Below are 14,497 nucleotides of genomic sequence, written 5' to 3'. Positions count from 1 at the left end.
AGTTCTTTGAATTTGTGCATGAATTCCTCTTTCAGTACTTTTTAATATAAAAATAAAAGATTTTATTTATATCTTTTATGTATAAGCTAATTATCTTAATGTTTTTATTATTATAGCCTTTCATTATAATTATTATCTAAATTATTTTTAATAACATGTTTATCTATGTAAAACGGTAGGAATATGGGGAAATTGTCTTGACTAATCCAGGACTCTGTAGAGAAAATAAAGTTAAAAATAAGACATGGCTCCATATTGTCAGCACAGGAAGCAAGTGTATGAGCTCATTTAAGTATTGACTTTATAATATTTAGAAGCTGTCAAATAAGGGGACAGTCGTTTGTCTTTTTCTGCCTCGGGCTTCCACTTTACTTTTATTGGTATCCTTTTAATGTGTGCATAGACGGCTTGGTTTCCTGTACCTCTCCACAACAGACTGATAAGCACTTGATGGAATTGTCAAATTACACATTTGTTTACACATTTGTTTACTGTATCCTTCTTTGTCTCTAGGATGATTGAGGAAAGTGGGAACAAGCGGAAGACCATGGCAGAGAAGAGGCAGCTGTTCATAGAAATGCGTGAGTCTTCTGGAATCCTTGTTTGTATTAATATGTGGGAATGTCTTTTTTCCCCCTGATCAAATCACAGCTTTAATCAGAAGTTTTATGTTACAAATTTTAGAAGGAGAGGAATGGGAGTTAAAGAATCATGCAGTTGGAGGACACCAAGCCAGAGCATTACTTTAATTGAATTAACTTGAGTTGCTTTCTTAAGCAAGATCATAAATAATGACAAATATGTTAACTAGAATATCTGTGCATTTAAAGCATGCCAGTCAATTTAGACCTCTTGTAGTAACTCCATTGTTACCATGAGCTTGCAGGTGATGATAAATAATATGTTACATAAATTACCTTACTGTAGATAAAGACTCTAATGTAGAGAGAACTAACTGTTAGAACAACACTTAGAGCTGTAGGAAGAAGTAAAAGTAGGAATGTGTACTTTGGTATGTAACTTTACTATATACCCTTTAAAATCTTCTGTTAAAACATTCTTACATATTGTTATTTATTCTTATATATTCCTATATTCTTCAGCAAAGAGGTCACCTTTTCATTGAATTTTATTTACTGAGAATCTGTTATATTCCAGGCACCATTATAGGTGCTAGGGTTGTGTTAGTCGTGTCCCAGTTGTGTCTGACTCTTTGTGACCCCATGGACCATAGCCCACCAGGCTTCTCTGTCCATGGAATTCTCTAGGCAACATTACTGGAGTGGTTTGCCATTCCTTTCTTCAGGGGATCTTCCCCATCCAGGGATCGAACCAGCATCTCCTGCATTGCAGACAGACTCTTTACCATCTGAGCCATATAGGGGAGAACAAAACACAGTCCCTGACTTCACTCATACTGTTTTCATTTTAAAGGGAAACTGACAAAAATGGAAACCAAATAAATAATAATTCTTGATATTAAGAATTATCTGGCATGCACTCTCATGGGCATGTGAGCGAGCATGATCGGGGAAATATTTAAAGTAAAAATTGGGTATTCTTCAAAGAATTGGGTTGATTGCTTAGTGAACGTTATCACTGACATAAACTTCATATAAATTACCATTCTGTGTAACAAACTCAAGAATATGGATGGTCTGGGAGATGTTTGGTGGGTGTGGCTGCAAGAGTCACCTCTATTTCTCCACAGAAAGAATTGCATTGGTGGTGATGGTATCTGCTATGGGAAGCCCCACTCTTATTTCCAACTTCACCCCAAATCTCCAGCATAATTACCTTCTAAGGATGCAGAAACCACTGTTTGCCACCCTGATGACTTGGCCCTGTCATCCAGGTGTTGAGTTGACTTTAGTATGTTGATTTTGAATCTCATGATCTTTCTCTCTGCTCTTTCATTACTCTTAATGTTAGTTTATAGACTTCTACTGACGTATCTGTCAACACTCACACCAGAGTAGACCATTCATTACAACTGATGGGCCTACATTGGCATATTATAACAACCCAAAGCCTATGGTTTACATTCTGGTTCATTCTTGGTGGTGTACATTCTACAGAACTGTATAATTTTTAAAGAAAGGCCTTTTGACTCTTACTTTTGCAATACTTTTACCTCTTTTTCATTATCTACTGACTATACAGATACTATAGTTAAGAGTTGGGAGGATAGCAGACATTCTTGTCTCGTTTTTGGCTTGAATGGGAGTGGATGTAATATTTCACTATTAAAATGATATTTGTTATAGGTTTTGTACCTTTTATCAGGTTAAGGAACTACCTTTCTGCTCTAATTTACCAAGTGTTATTACTGTTATTTTCTTTAAATCATGAATGAGTATTGAATTTTATCATTTGTCTCTGCTTCTCTTGAGAGGAATGTATTTCTCCTTTTTAAAAAATTGAGATATAGTGACATATATTTTTCCTTTACTCTGTTAACATACATAATTCTGGAGCCAACAGTCTTTTTCTTAAACAGTCAAAGAGTAAATATTCTAGGATTTGCAGGCGATATGATTTCTTTGTCATAGCTACCTTTATTATTGTGCCACTCAGTGGTATTCTTAAGCCTTTCTGTTTTTGGACAATAGCTTTAAATTTCCTATTTTAAACAGTGATGAAATTAGTTTGTTAATTCTTTGGGTGTTATTTGATTTTTTTGACAGCACTGCATGTCATGTGGGATCTTAGTTCCCTGATCAGAGATTGAACCTGTGCCCCCTGCTTTGGGAGCATGAAGTCTCTTTACTTAATATTTTATCTTTTAGACTTGAACCCCATGAAAGTAAGAATCACATGTATTTATCATGATAGCCCCATCAACTCAATAAATATTTATTAAAGGAGAAATTATGTAGAAATTTGATAGTTTATAATTTTTATATGATATAAAATTCTAAGAAAAATGATAAGTAATAGTTTCTCAACTCTGGTACCAAAATAAAAGCTCCTAGTTGAGTCTACAATATACTTGATGCCAGGCCTTCATATTCAGAGATTCTGATTTTATTTTTCCTTTTCCAGAATTTTGTCACTTTTATTGTTTTTTTCCAAGAAACTTTTGGCTTTATTGGTCCTCTCCCTGAATCTTTGTTTTCTACCTCATTATTTCATGTTATTACATGGTTTATTATTTTCTTCTTTCTACTTTAGGCAGTTCTATATTTTTATAGGTAGAGGTTTATTTTCAGACTTTTTTTTTCTTTCTTATGTAAGCACTGAATACTTTTTCTTGACTTTCTATTTTTGTAGGTATGTCTTCTGATATATACTATTATTATTATTATTATATTTCTGTGTTTTCTAATTTCTCTTATGAATTATTTAGAAGTATCCTTTTAAACTAGTAAGTGGATGTTTTTAATTATAAGAATATTTAGCTTGATTTATGGGTCAGGGAATGAGGAACACTCTAGAATCTTTGTGTTTCTTGATATTTTATGTTATTTGTTTTTCTGAATATTCCCTGAATGCTTGAAAATAATATCTCAATCAAGCTTGTTATATTTTATTAAAGTCTTTTTTCCTTACTCATTTGACTGCTTGATCTTAATTACTGGAGGTGTTGAAAATCTCTGCATTGATCATGGATTTAAAGTTTTCCCCCTGTAGTACTGTCAGTGTTTTGAAGCTTTTGTTCTTAGATGCATATATATTAAAATGTTCTGTCTACCTAGAAAATTGAATCTTTTATTATTAAATAGGTACATTTTTTCTAGTAATGTTTCTTTGCTTTGAGGGCTGATTTGTTGTATATTAATATAGCTATACCAGCTTTCTTTTGGTTAGCATGCCTAGTACAGTATATTTATTTTTATTCTTTAAATTTTTTTGTTATGAATGCTGTTATGAATACTGATATGTTTCATTTTTCTTCCATTATATTTTGTGCTTCAATTTTGTTGTTTCTCTGTTGTGTTTTGTTTTTTCCCTCTTTCCTTGGCTTTTCTTAGATGAATTGAGCTTCCTTCCTTCCCATTCTACTTTTTTCCTCTACTTAATTGTGGGTTGTATGTTCTTTTTCTGTTCTTTTTGTGGTTACTCCAGAAATTTTAACATCAATTGAAATGAAGTCCAAATCCTATCAATATTTATAACTTTGTTCAAAGTAGTATAAGAATATTAGAATGCTTTAGAGTACCTCCTTTATGAAATAGACGCTACTTTTTGTGTTTTTTGAAGCCCACAAATTAAACTTTATTTTTATTCTGTATAATCCACTTTTGTTTTATGCAGCCTATTTGGTTACCACTTTCCTTGCTTGCCATTATTTAAAAAAAAAAATTAAATCTTAGTGGAATCAGCCATGTGTCTCTACCATTTCCCTTTGTGGGATTTTAAAACTTTTTCCCCTCGTTCACCAACTGTGAGAGTCACCCTTCAGTGATCTTGATTTTATTTGTACCTTCCTGTCTTCTGGGACCTCTGGCTTCATCTTCGGTCCCTAGGGTTTCTAATTGGACTGCCAAGAAAAAAATGAGGAAGTCATTCATGTTCATATTTGTTACTTATTCAGACTATTTTTTTAAAATATTTTTTTCTTAATCAGAAGTATTTGTAAAAGTTTTTGGACAGCTCTGAAATGTTACTATACATTTATTAGATTTATAATCTCTCCTCTTTTTTCTCCTTCCATGCTTCTTGTCTCCCCAGTTAGATTCCTTTCTCAGCAAAGTACATTTATTTCCTCATGCCTCTCATTGGTCTACTGAGCACCTCCACCACATCTTATGGCTTCCTGGAACATCTTTGGAATGCTTGGCCCTATTTGAAGAGGGCTAAAAGCATCAACATGTTTACACAGGAAGAGGAGTTGACTGCTCCACTACTTTTATTATCTCCCTCCATCAGCCTTTCTTTGCTAGTGTCTACAGTTGTATAACCTTTTGACTTGACTTTATATTTTTCAGAAAAGAACAGATCAGAGTCTTTTATACCAGGCATTCCAGAACTTCCTAATTTTCAGTAGTTTATTCATTCAGTAAGTATTTAGTTGTTGTTTAGTTGCTCAGTTGTATCCGACTCTTTGTGACCCCATGGACTGCAGCATGCCAGGCTTCCCTGTCCTTCACCATCTCCTGGAGACTGCTCAAACTCGTGTCCATCGAGTTGGTGATGCCATCCAACCATCTCATCCTCTGGTGTCCCCTTCTCCTCCTGCCTTCAATGTTTCCCAGAATCAGGGTCTTTTCCAGTGAGTTGGCGTTTTGCATCGGGTGCCCAGAGTACTGGAGCTTCAGCATCAGTCTTTCCAATGAATGTTAAGGATTGATTTCCTTTAGGATGGACTGGTTTGATCTCCTGACCAGCAGTCACGTGCCTTACTTTGGGGCATATCGTAATGAATAATACAATGGTAACATGGTCTCTGCCTTCTTGGATCTTGTTTTCCTGGAAAAGGGAACCAAGAATGATGGGGCAGTGGGAGCCATGTTGAGGGAAGCCAGTGGTGTCCAGGAAGAAATCTGGGAGGAAGCGATGTCCTGGCTGAGTCAGCCCCATATGTGGTGAAGGAAGGGCTGGGACATTATCGCCTATGGAGGCTCAGAGGTGAGAGGCCCTGGCTTGTTTGGGTAATTACATGTAGTCCAGACTAATTGGAGTTGAGTGTGAGATAAAATTTGAGAGGTGCACGAGGCAGACCTTTAAATTGAGTTAGATAATCCTGTGTTGCTCTAAACTAACATTTTATTTGTTAGGAATGAAGATTCCAGCTTCCTCCTGTGGGGATTTTGATGTAGGCTTCTGATACAGACAAATACAATAAAACCCTTCCATTTGACTCTTTGCTTTCCTTGGGATTTGATTATACTCCAGAACATCCATATCCATTTCTCATTAATAAGTAGAGCCATAATGTGCAAAGAAGGGTTAATCCTTTCTGTCCTTTCCCTATCTTTTTCCTCTGCCTCTTGGGTATCCAGTGTCGCATTGGTTTCCTGTCTGTCCAGGACTTTGACTGGGCTTTCTAATTGGGGCCAGAATTCTGCCTGGATATTTAGTTAAGACTCTCTGTACCATTTCTTGATGAACTTGAAACATTGTCTGATATCAGTATAATATTAAAATGACATTTTATTGTATTTCTTACAATGAAATATTCTTGAAATGAATAATAATGAAGATTAATTCTTTCTAAGATTATGACATCTGGTCCCACCACTTCATGGCAAATAGATGGGGAAACAGTGGAAACAGTGACAGATTTTATTTTTTGGGGTTCCAAAATCACTGCAGACAGATGGTGACTGCAGCCATGAAATTAAAAGATGCTTGCTCCTTGGAAGAAAAGCTATGACTAACCTAAACAGCATATTAAAAATCAGAGACATTACTTTGCCAACAAAGGTCCATCTAGTCAAAGCTATGGTTTTCCAGTAGTTATGTATGGATATGTATATGAAAGTTGGACTATAAAGAAAGCTGAGCACTGAAGAATTGATGCTTTTGAACTGTGGTGTTGGAGAAGACTCTTGAGAGTCCCTTGGACAGCAGGGAGATCCAACCAGTCTATCCTAAAGGAAATCAGTCCTGAATATTCATTGGAAGGACTGATGCTAAAGCTGAAACTCCAATACTTTGGCCATCTGATGCGAAGAACTAACTCATTGGAAAAGACCTGATGCTGGGAAGGATTGAGGGCGGGAGGAGAAGGGGACCACAGAGGACTCGATCATTGGACGGCATCACTGACTCAATGGGACATGAGTTTGAGCAACCTCTGGGAGTTGGTGATGGACAGGGAATCTGGTATGCTGCAGTCCATGGGATCTCAAAGAGTCAGACATGACTGAGTAACTGAACTGAATCCTTTCTAGTTCAGAATTTCCAAAGTGATATTCTAATCATTTAAATTTCTTCACTCGGGTTTTTTCTATTTTGTATTTGCCAAGCTAACGTATTTTTTGATCAGGAATTTAATTCAGGAGACCCTGGTTTGACTCCTAGGTTGGGAAGATCCACTGGAGAAGGGATGGGCTACCCACTCCAGTATTCTTGGGCTTCCCTCGTGGCTCAGCTGGTAAAGAATCTGCCTGCAATGTGGGAGACCTGGGTTCAATCCCTGGGTTGGGAAGATCCCCTGGAGAAGGGAAAGGCTACCCACTCCAGTATTCTGGTCCGGACAAGTCCATGTATAGTCCATGGGGTCGCAAAGAGTTGGACATGACTGAGCAACTTTCACTTTCACTTTACATAGGGGAAGTATTAAAAAAGCGAAGGCTATACTTAGTGGATGTGGATTCTTGTTATATAGATAAGGGAAGATTGGACTGCTCCAGAAGAAGGGAAATACATGGGAGGCTAGAGTACTTGATTTGTTGAATATTAGTATAGTGAGATTTTAGTGAAGTTCTAAGGTTATTGATAGGTTCCCTTGTGCCTATTTCCAGTTGACCCAAATGTGCCCCCTCCTAACAAGTCAGGGACAACCATTGATATGCCTTCTGACATATGGAATAGCTAGCTATCTTTCAAAGAGCATGCAGGTGGTCTCCCCAGTACACATCTCACAGTACGGCCATCCAGATGGTCCCTTCACACCCCTGAGCCTTTGTACAGCTCTGGGACACCCCTCCCCACTTTGTCTTGGCAGACAAACCCACATTCTCCTTGGCACCTAGCCTGGGTACCTATTATATCCTCATAACTACCTTCTATTTATTCTCCATAAGCACCTACCATCAATTTAATGAAATAATAGTTAATGTCTATGAACCCCTTGTAATTGTTGAGTTGTGGCTCAGACAGTAAAGAATTTGCCTGCAATGCGGGAGACCTGGGTTTGATCCCTGGGTTGAGAAGATGCCCTGGAAATGGAAATGGCAACCCACTCCAGTGTTCTTACCTGGGAAATCCCTTTTGAAATTATTTTTGGATTTGGACTGCTGTTAAATTTTAAAGAAATGATAGTCTGGCCAGAAATTCTTAAAATTTCTGAATTCTGTAATAGCCCACTGCTATCTATGAAGTGAAGAGAAAGGGTTAGTTGCTCAGTCATGTCTGACTCTTTGGGATCCTGTGGACTGTAGCCCTCCAGGCTCCTCTGTCCATGGAATTCTCCAGACAAGAATACTGGAGTGGGTAGCCATTCCCTTCTCCAGGGGATCTTCCCAACCCAGGGATTGAACCCAAGTCTCCTACATAGGACTTCCCTGGTAAGACCTGGGTTCAATCCCTGGGTCAGGAAGATTCCCTGGAGAAGGAAATGGCAACCCACTCCAGTACTCTTGCCTAGAAAATCCGATGGATGGAGGAGCCTGGTGCAGGCTACCGCCCATGAGGTTGCAAAGAGTCGGACACGACTGAGCGACTTCACTTTCACTTTCACTCCTACATTGCAGGCAGATTCTTTACCATCTGATCCCCCAGGGAAGCCCTACTACTATTTGTACATTTTCCCCTATTGCATTTAGAGTGATGTATTTTCTTAAGGATCAGACTGGCAAAGGAAAGCAGAGTGATACTTAACTCTTGACTGGTTCCTGAAACTTTAGCATAGTGATTTCTGGCAAACTGAAGCATTTAGAGTCTTCTGTTTTCTGAAACTATTTAGCTTTGGACTTGCATGGTATCTGCTTTATTTCATCTTTTGTGGTGACTAATCTGATTCTAACTGCACTAGAGAAAGAGTTTGAAGAGAAAGTTATACCAGATACACTGACTTTTTTTTTTTTTTACTGTAGTTACTTCTCCACTAGCAAACATGGCCTAATAAATGCCTTGCAAAAGTCTGATCAATTAGATTAATAATCTTTTGTTTGATCAGCTGGGGATGGAACTTCCCTTTCCTAGCTGTTAACATCCTTTTTCTCAGTGTTTCTCATAAAAACATATGTTTCAGTTCAGTTCAGTCTCTCAGTTGTGTCCTACTCTTTGTGACCCCATGAACCGCAGCACGCCAGGCCTCCCTGTCCATCACCAACTCCCAGAGTCCACCCAAACCCATGTCCATTGAGCTGGTGATGCCATCCAGCCATCTCATCCTCTGTTGTCCTCTTCTCCTCCTGCCCTCAATCTTTCCCAGTATCACGGTCTTTTCAAATGAGTCAGCTCTTCGCATCAGGTGGCCAAAGTATTGGAGTTTCAGTTTCAACATCAGTCCTTCCAATGAACAAACAGGACTGATATCCTTTAGGATGGACTGGTTGGATCTCCTTGCAGTCTAAGGGACTCTCAAGAGTCTTCTCCAACACCACAGTTCAAAAGCATCAATTCTTCGGCGCTCAGCTTTCAACTCTCACATCCATACATGTGAGAAAAACACTGGAAAAACCATAGCCTTGACTAGATGGACCTTTGTTGACAAAGCAATGTCTCTGCTTTTTAACATGCTGTCTAGGCTGGTCATAACTTTCCTTTCAAGGAGTAAGCGTCTTTTAATTTCATGGCTGTAATCACCATCTGCAACAATCTTGGAGCCCAGAAAAATAAAGCCAGCCACTGTTTCCACTGTTCCCCCATCTATTTGCCATGAAGTGATGGGACCAGATGCCATGATCTGTTTTCTGAATATTGAGCTTTAAGCCAACTGTTTCATTCTCCTGTATCACTTTCATCAAGAGGCTCTTTAGTTCTTCTTCACTTTCTGCCATAAGGGTGGTGTCGTCTGCATATCTGAGGTTATTGATATTTCTCCCAGCAATCCTGATTCCAGCTTGTGCTTCTTCCAGCCCAGCATTTCTCATGATGTACTCTGCATAGAAGTTAAATAAGCAGGGTGAAAATATACAGCCTTCACGTACTCCCTTCCTGATTTGAAACCAGTCTGTTGTTCAATGTCCAGTTCTAACTATTGCTTCCTCACATGCATACAGATTTCTCAGGAGGCAGGTCAGGTGGTCTGGTCACCATGCCCTCCTCCAGGGGATCTTTCTGACCCAGGAATTGAACTGGGGTCTTGTGCATTGCAGGTGGATTCTTTACCATCTGAGCTACCAGGGAAGTCCAGGATCCTGGAGTGGGTAGCTTATCCCTCCTCCAGGGGACCTTCCTGACCTAGGAATTGAACCGGCATCTCCTGCCCTGCAGCCGGATTCTTTACCAGCTGAGCTACCAACAAAGCCCCGAAAATATGTCATAGACCTCAATATAAGAGCTAAAACTGTAAAACGGTTAGAAAAAACATAGGTATTAATATAAATCTTCATGAACTTAGATTAGGCAACGCCTTCTCAGGTTTGACACCTAAAGCACGAGTGACTAAAGAATGAGTAGATATAGTGGATTAATCAAAGTTAAAAACTTCTGTACTCTAGTGGATATGACTAAGAAAGTGAAATGACTACTCACAGAATGGGAGGAAAAATTTGCAAATCATATGTTTCATAAGGGACTCATATCTATAACATTTAAAGGACTCTTACAACTCAATGATGAAAGACAGACAACCCAATTAAGAAATAAGCAGAGTGACTCATAAGGGGAAGAGGTTTCTTTTTGAAATAGTGAAAAATTTCTAAAAACTGTGGTGATGGTTGTACAACTAAATTGAATACTTTAAATGGGTGAATTCTATTTCAAAAAACCTGTTATATTAAAAAAACAGGACTGAATGGTGTATGTATGCTGCTGCTGCGTCGCTTCAGTCGTGTCCAACCCTGTGCGACCCCATAGACGGCAGCCCACCAGGCTCCCCCATCCCTGGGATTCTCCAGGCAAGAACACTTGAGTGGGTTGCCATTTCCTTCTCCAATGCATGAAAGTGGAAAGTGAAAGTGAAGCCGCTCAGTCGTGTCCGACTCTCAACGACCCCATGGACTTCAGCCTACCAGGCTCCTCCATCCATGGGATTTTCCAGGCAAGAGTACTGGAGTGGGGGTGTATGTATAGAAGGATAGAAATTTTGTGAGAGCCAGGTGATGAAGGAAATAATTTTAATCGTGACATCAAGGTAAAGGTTGATTGAAATGAGATTAAAAGAAATCTTTGCTTCAATTTTTGGTCAATAAGTATATTCACCAAAAACCTGGAAAAATCCTTTTTTTCCCTATACTGTAGAATGAGCAGAAATGAGAGATGACTGTAAATATTGGTAGAAGAAGAAAATTTATGACAGTTCCCTTTCCCTCTGTTGAGTCAAAAGTTGCTGCCAGATCTTACAAAGGCAGTATGAATGGGAAAAAAAAAAAAACAAAAAACCTCACATTGGAGGTCAGAGTTCCTTGAAGTGGGCTTAACGTTCAGGGAGACTTTTACAGCAAATTTTGAAATGCAAACAAAGTTTGATTCATAGCCTCATGTAATTTAGGCTTTGTTCTAGTTACTTTGGCTATATATCACTTATCCCCGAACAGTCATTTATTTTACATCTTTTTTTGGGTCTGAAAACAGAACGTCATCCAGTGCTGATGTCTTGACTTTGCTGCATGAACCTGAGGCCTCTGCTGGAGGCTCAGACTCAAGGCTGGGTCATTTGACTTGCTCACTCACGTGTTTGGCAGTTGCTGCTGACTTTGAGCTGATGGACTCGGTTCCTCTGCCTACCAGCATCTCTGTGTGGTCTCTCCACATCCAGCTACTTTGGGTTTCTTTACAGCAATGATGTCCAGCTTCCAAGCATCCTCAGAGAGTGAGAGCAGGGCCAAGCTGTCCCAGGTTTATCACCCACCTTCAGAAATCAGGCAGTGTTCCTCTGCCACACTCTCTTTGTAGAGGCAGTCCCCATGACTTCACATGCAGGTGGAGGGAAATCATCTTTAGCCCTTGCTGGGGAGGGGCAGTGTACTAGAAGCACATAAAACAGTGGTCTGGAAATACTGGCATGGCCCTTTCTCGAAAAACCCAGTCTGCCTCAGACATGGAAGGGGACCTTAGAGATCAGCTGGTCCAGTTCCCTGATTTTTCAGATGGGGCCAGTGAGGCCAAGAAGAAGGGATGTAACACGGCCACAGTCATGGTCCAAGGTTGGTGGTCAGACTGGGGCTGGAATTGAGCTTTCCTGACTCTAGGCTGAGGTCTTTCCTACTCTACCACTGATTTTCACTTTGCAGAATATGTAATTCATTCACTCAAATCATGAGTGGTCCTGCCCTAGAGTTTTCCTAGACTAGCAGACGGACTGATGTAGGCAAAACTGCTGGCGTCGTGCTTGGCATGGAGCGGGCACACAGAAGCGTTTCTTAACCCTTCTTCTCCACCTTGTGTTTTAGCCAAAGAAGGCCTATTTGACATGTTATGTATAGCCTGTGCCAACACAATAGAATAGTCACTTCCCCAGAGTGTAGAAATTAAATGGTAAATCTAATTGAAGGTTTTTTTATTTGCCCTTTTTCAGGTGCTCAGAATTTTGATGTCATACGACTATCAACTTACAGAACAGCTTGCAAATTACGATTTGTACAAAAACGATGCAACCGTAAGTCATTTCTACTCATTTCTATGATAGAGCTCTTGAAAGTGTAAAGGTTTTTACTGTGTTCTAGTCATATTGTAATGTTAATTAAGTTATTTTTTATCATAAGTGTTTATTAGAATGTAAGCTTCATAATGGAAAGAACTTCTTGATTTATTCTGGGTGTCCCTCAAAATATTTAAGAAACTCAGTACGGTAACCAGCTTTGAGATTACTTAATTCTTTAAATGGGAGAATTGATTTCTCCTTGTCACTGTTTTTAGTGAAAAGTTTTATATAAAATTAATACAATTTATCAGTTTCTGGAGGGAAAGAAAAGCTAATATTTTGATAAAGGTATAATAAAAATGAACTTTCTTGATTAAACTTATAACATAAATCAGCCTTTTCTATAAACAGTTGCTTCCACAGTTGCTACTTATGAAATAAATATATGTATGTGTATATGTATATACACAGGCATATAAAATCCTTCTTAATTTGTGTACAGAGAACTAATTTAGAATTATTGTACTTTTCTCATATATGTGTTTGTGTGTGTATTAAGGAAAAACTGTTTTGTGTAATCTAAAGATCATTAGCCTTAGAGTGGGAAAATCTGTTTTAGTCTAGGTTTTGTTTGCCATTTATTATAAGTCACTTTGTATCTAAATACTTCTACACTGCTTTAAGTCCTACTCAGAAATTCTAGCTTAAAATTCTCTTTGAAGAGTTTACCATGCCATCCTAGATTAAAGTCATGTTTCTTCTCTGGATTTCCCAGAGCATTGTTTTTCAAATTATGGGTTGTGACCTGTTAATGGTTCCTGAAACCGTTTTGGTGGACTGTAGCCAGAATATAAAGCATGTAATGGAGAGAAAGAAGAAGGGCAAAAAGCTAGAATATAACTTATATAGTAAGGCATTTTGTGGAACATGTTTTTTATATATCTAGAAGTCTGTGTGTATGTGTGTTTTGATTAAAATACATTTTTGTGGGTTGTCAAAAAGTTTGAAAACCACTGTCCTAGGGCAACTACCAGTTTTATAATTCTTCCTATAATTCTTGGAACACATTAGTCTGTGTGTGGGCTGAGCCAGGCTAATGGCATTAGTAATATAAACAAAAGATGCATGGTTTTAGAAGTTCTATGTTGTCACATATGATTCTTCAATCCACCTGAAATTTTTCTGTGGGTGGAGAGTATAAGTAGGAATCAAATTTTTTCCATATGTATGTTCAGTTGACCTTACACTGTTTATTGAAGAGACCATCCGGTTTCTACATTACTAAAAAAATCTTTCTCTCATATTCATTAGGAGAAATGCACCAGAATGTTGATAGCTGTGTCCATATATGAGAGGATCTGCTTTTGGACTCTTGTGTTCTGTTGGTCTATTTGTCTATCCTTGTACCAATCATCATTGTTACAGCTTTATAGCATGTTCTGAATATCAGGTAGAACAAGTCTCCCTACTTTGTTCTATAGAGACATATTCCTTTTTACATTTATTTTCACACAAATTTTAGAATCCGTTAATTTATACTAAAAACATAATTTTAATTATAAAATTAAAATTTTAATTTACATATGGTAAAATTCATCCTTTTAATATATAGCACTTGGGATTTTCTTGGGATTGCATTGAATCTGTAGATCAAGTTGGGGAGAATTGCTATATATCCAGTGTTGAGATTTTATTCTATAAACATGGTATATCCCTCCATTTATTTAGATTTTCATTTTCTGCTAGTTATAGGTATTTTGGTAGAGATGCTACACATCCTTTATTGGACTTATTCCTAAATTCTTGATGATGTGTAATTCTATTATACGTTTTTAAAATTTCATTACCTGTAACTGGTATGTGGAAATGCAGTGACTTTCATATCTTGATTTGTATCTAGCAGTCATTCCAGACTCACATATTAATTTTAGTGATAAATGTATAGAGTTTTTATGATTTTTAATGTATATAATTTTGTCATTTGAATGAGTTACACTTCTTTATTTCCAATGTTTGTACTGATAATTACTGCATATTTATATGGTTTAGGATCTGAAATACAATAGGAAGGATGATAGTGGGCGTTTTTATCTCATTCTCAGTATTAGAGAAGCGGCTTTCAACATTTTACTATTA

The 14,497-nt window shown here is 38.0% G+C and overlaps 1 protein-coding gene across 4 annotated transcripts in view; it reads left to right on the top strand.

Annotated features, from left to right (window-relative positions):
• The first annotated feature begins 218 nt into the window (after positions 1–218).
• The window catches only part of DTNB (dystrobrevin, beta), a 210,494-nt gene continuing 196,215 nt past the window's right edge, over positions 219–14,497 (top strand). The window contains exons 1-2 of one of the 4 annotated variants that reach the window (XM_010840573.1): positions 219–581; positions 12,296–12,376. In XM_010840573.1, the coding sequence (XP_010838875.1) occupies positions 515–581; positions 12,296–12,376 (148 nt within the window). In that variant the 5' untranslated portion in view covers positions 219–514. Of the gene's footprint in view, positions 582–4,624; positions 5,003–12,295; positions 12,377–14,497 lie in introns of those variants that run through there. The other 3 variants (XM_010840575.1, XM_010840576.1, XM_010840574.1) reach the window with 3 other exon arrangements.

This window comes from Bison bison, unplaced genomic scaffold, assembly GCF_000754665.1.
Source record: "Bison bison bison isolate TAMUID 2011002044 unplaced genomic scaffold, Bison_UMD1.0 scf7180017864145, whole genome shotgun sequence".
In the NCBI taxonomy this organism is placed as follows: Eukaryota; Metazoa; Chordata; class Mammalia; order Artiodactyla; family Bovidae; genus Bison; species Bison bison.
Note: the sequence above shows the minus strand (reverse complement) of the source record. Positions and strands in the feature narration are given on the sequence as shown.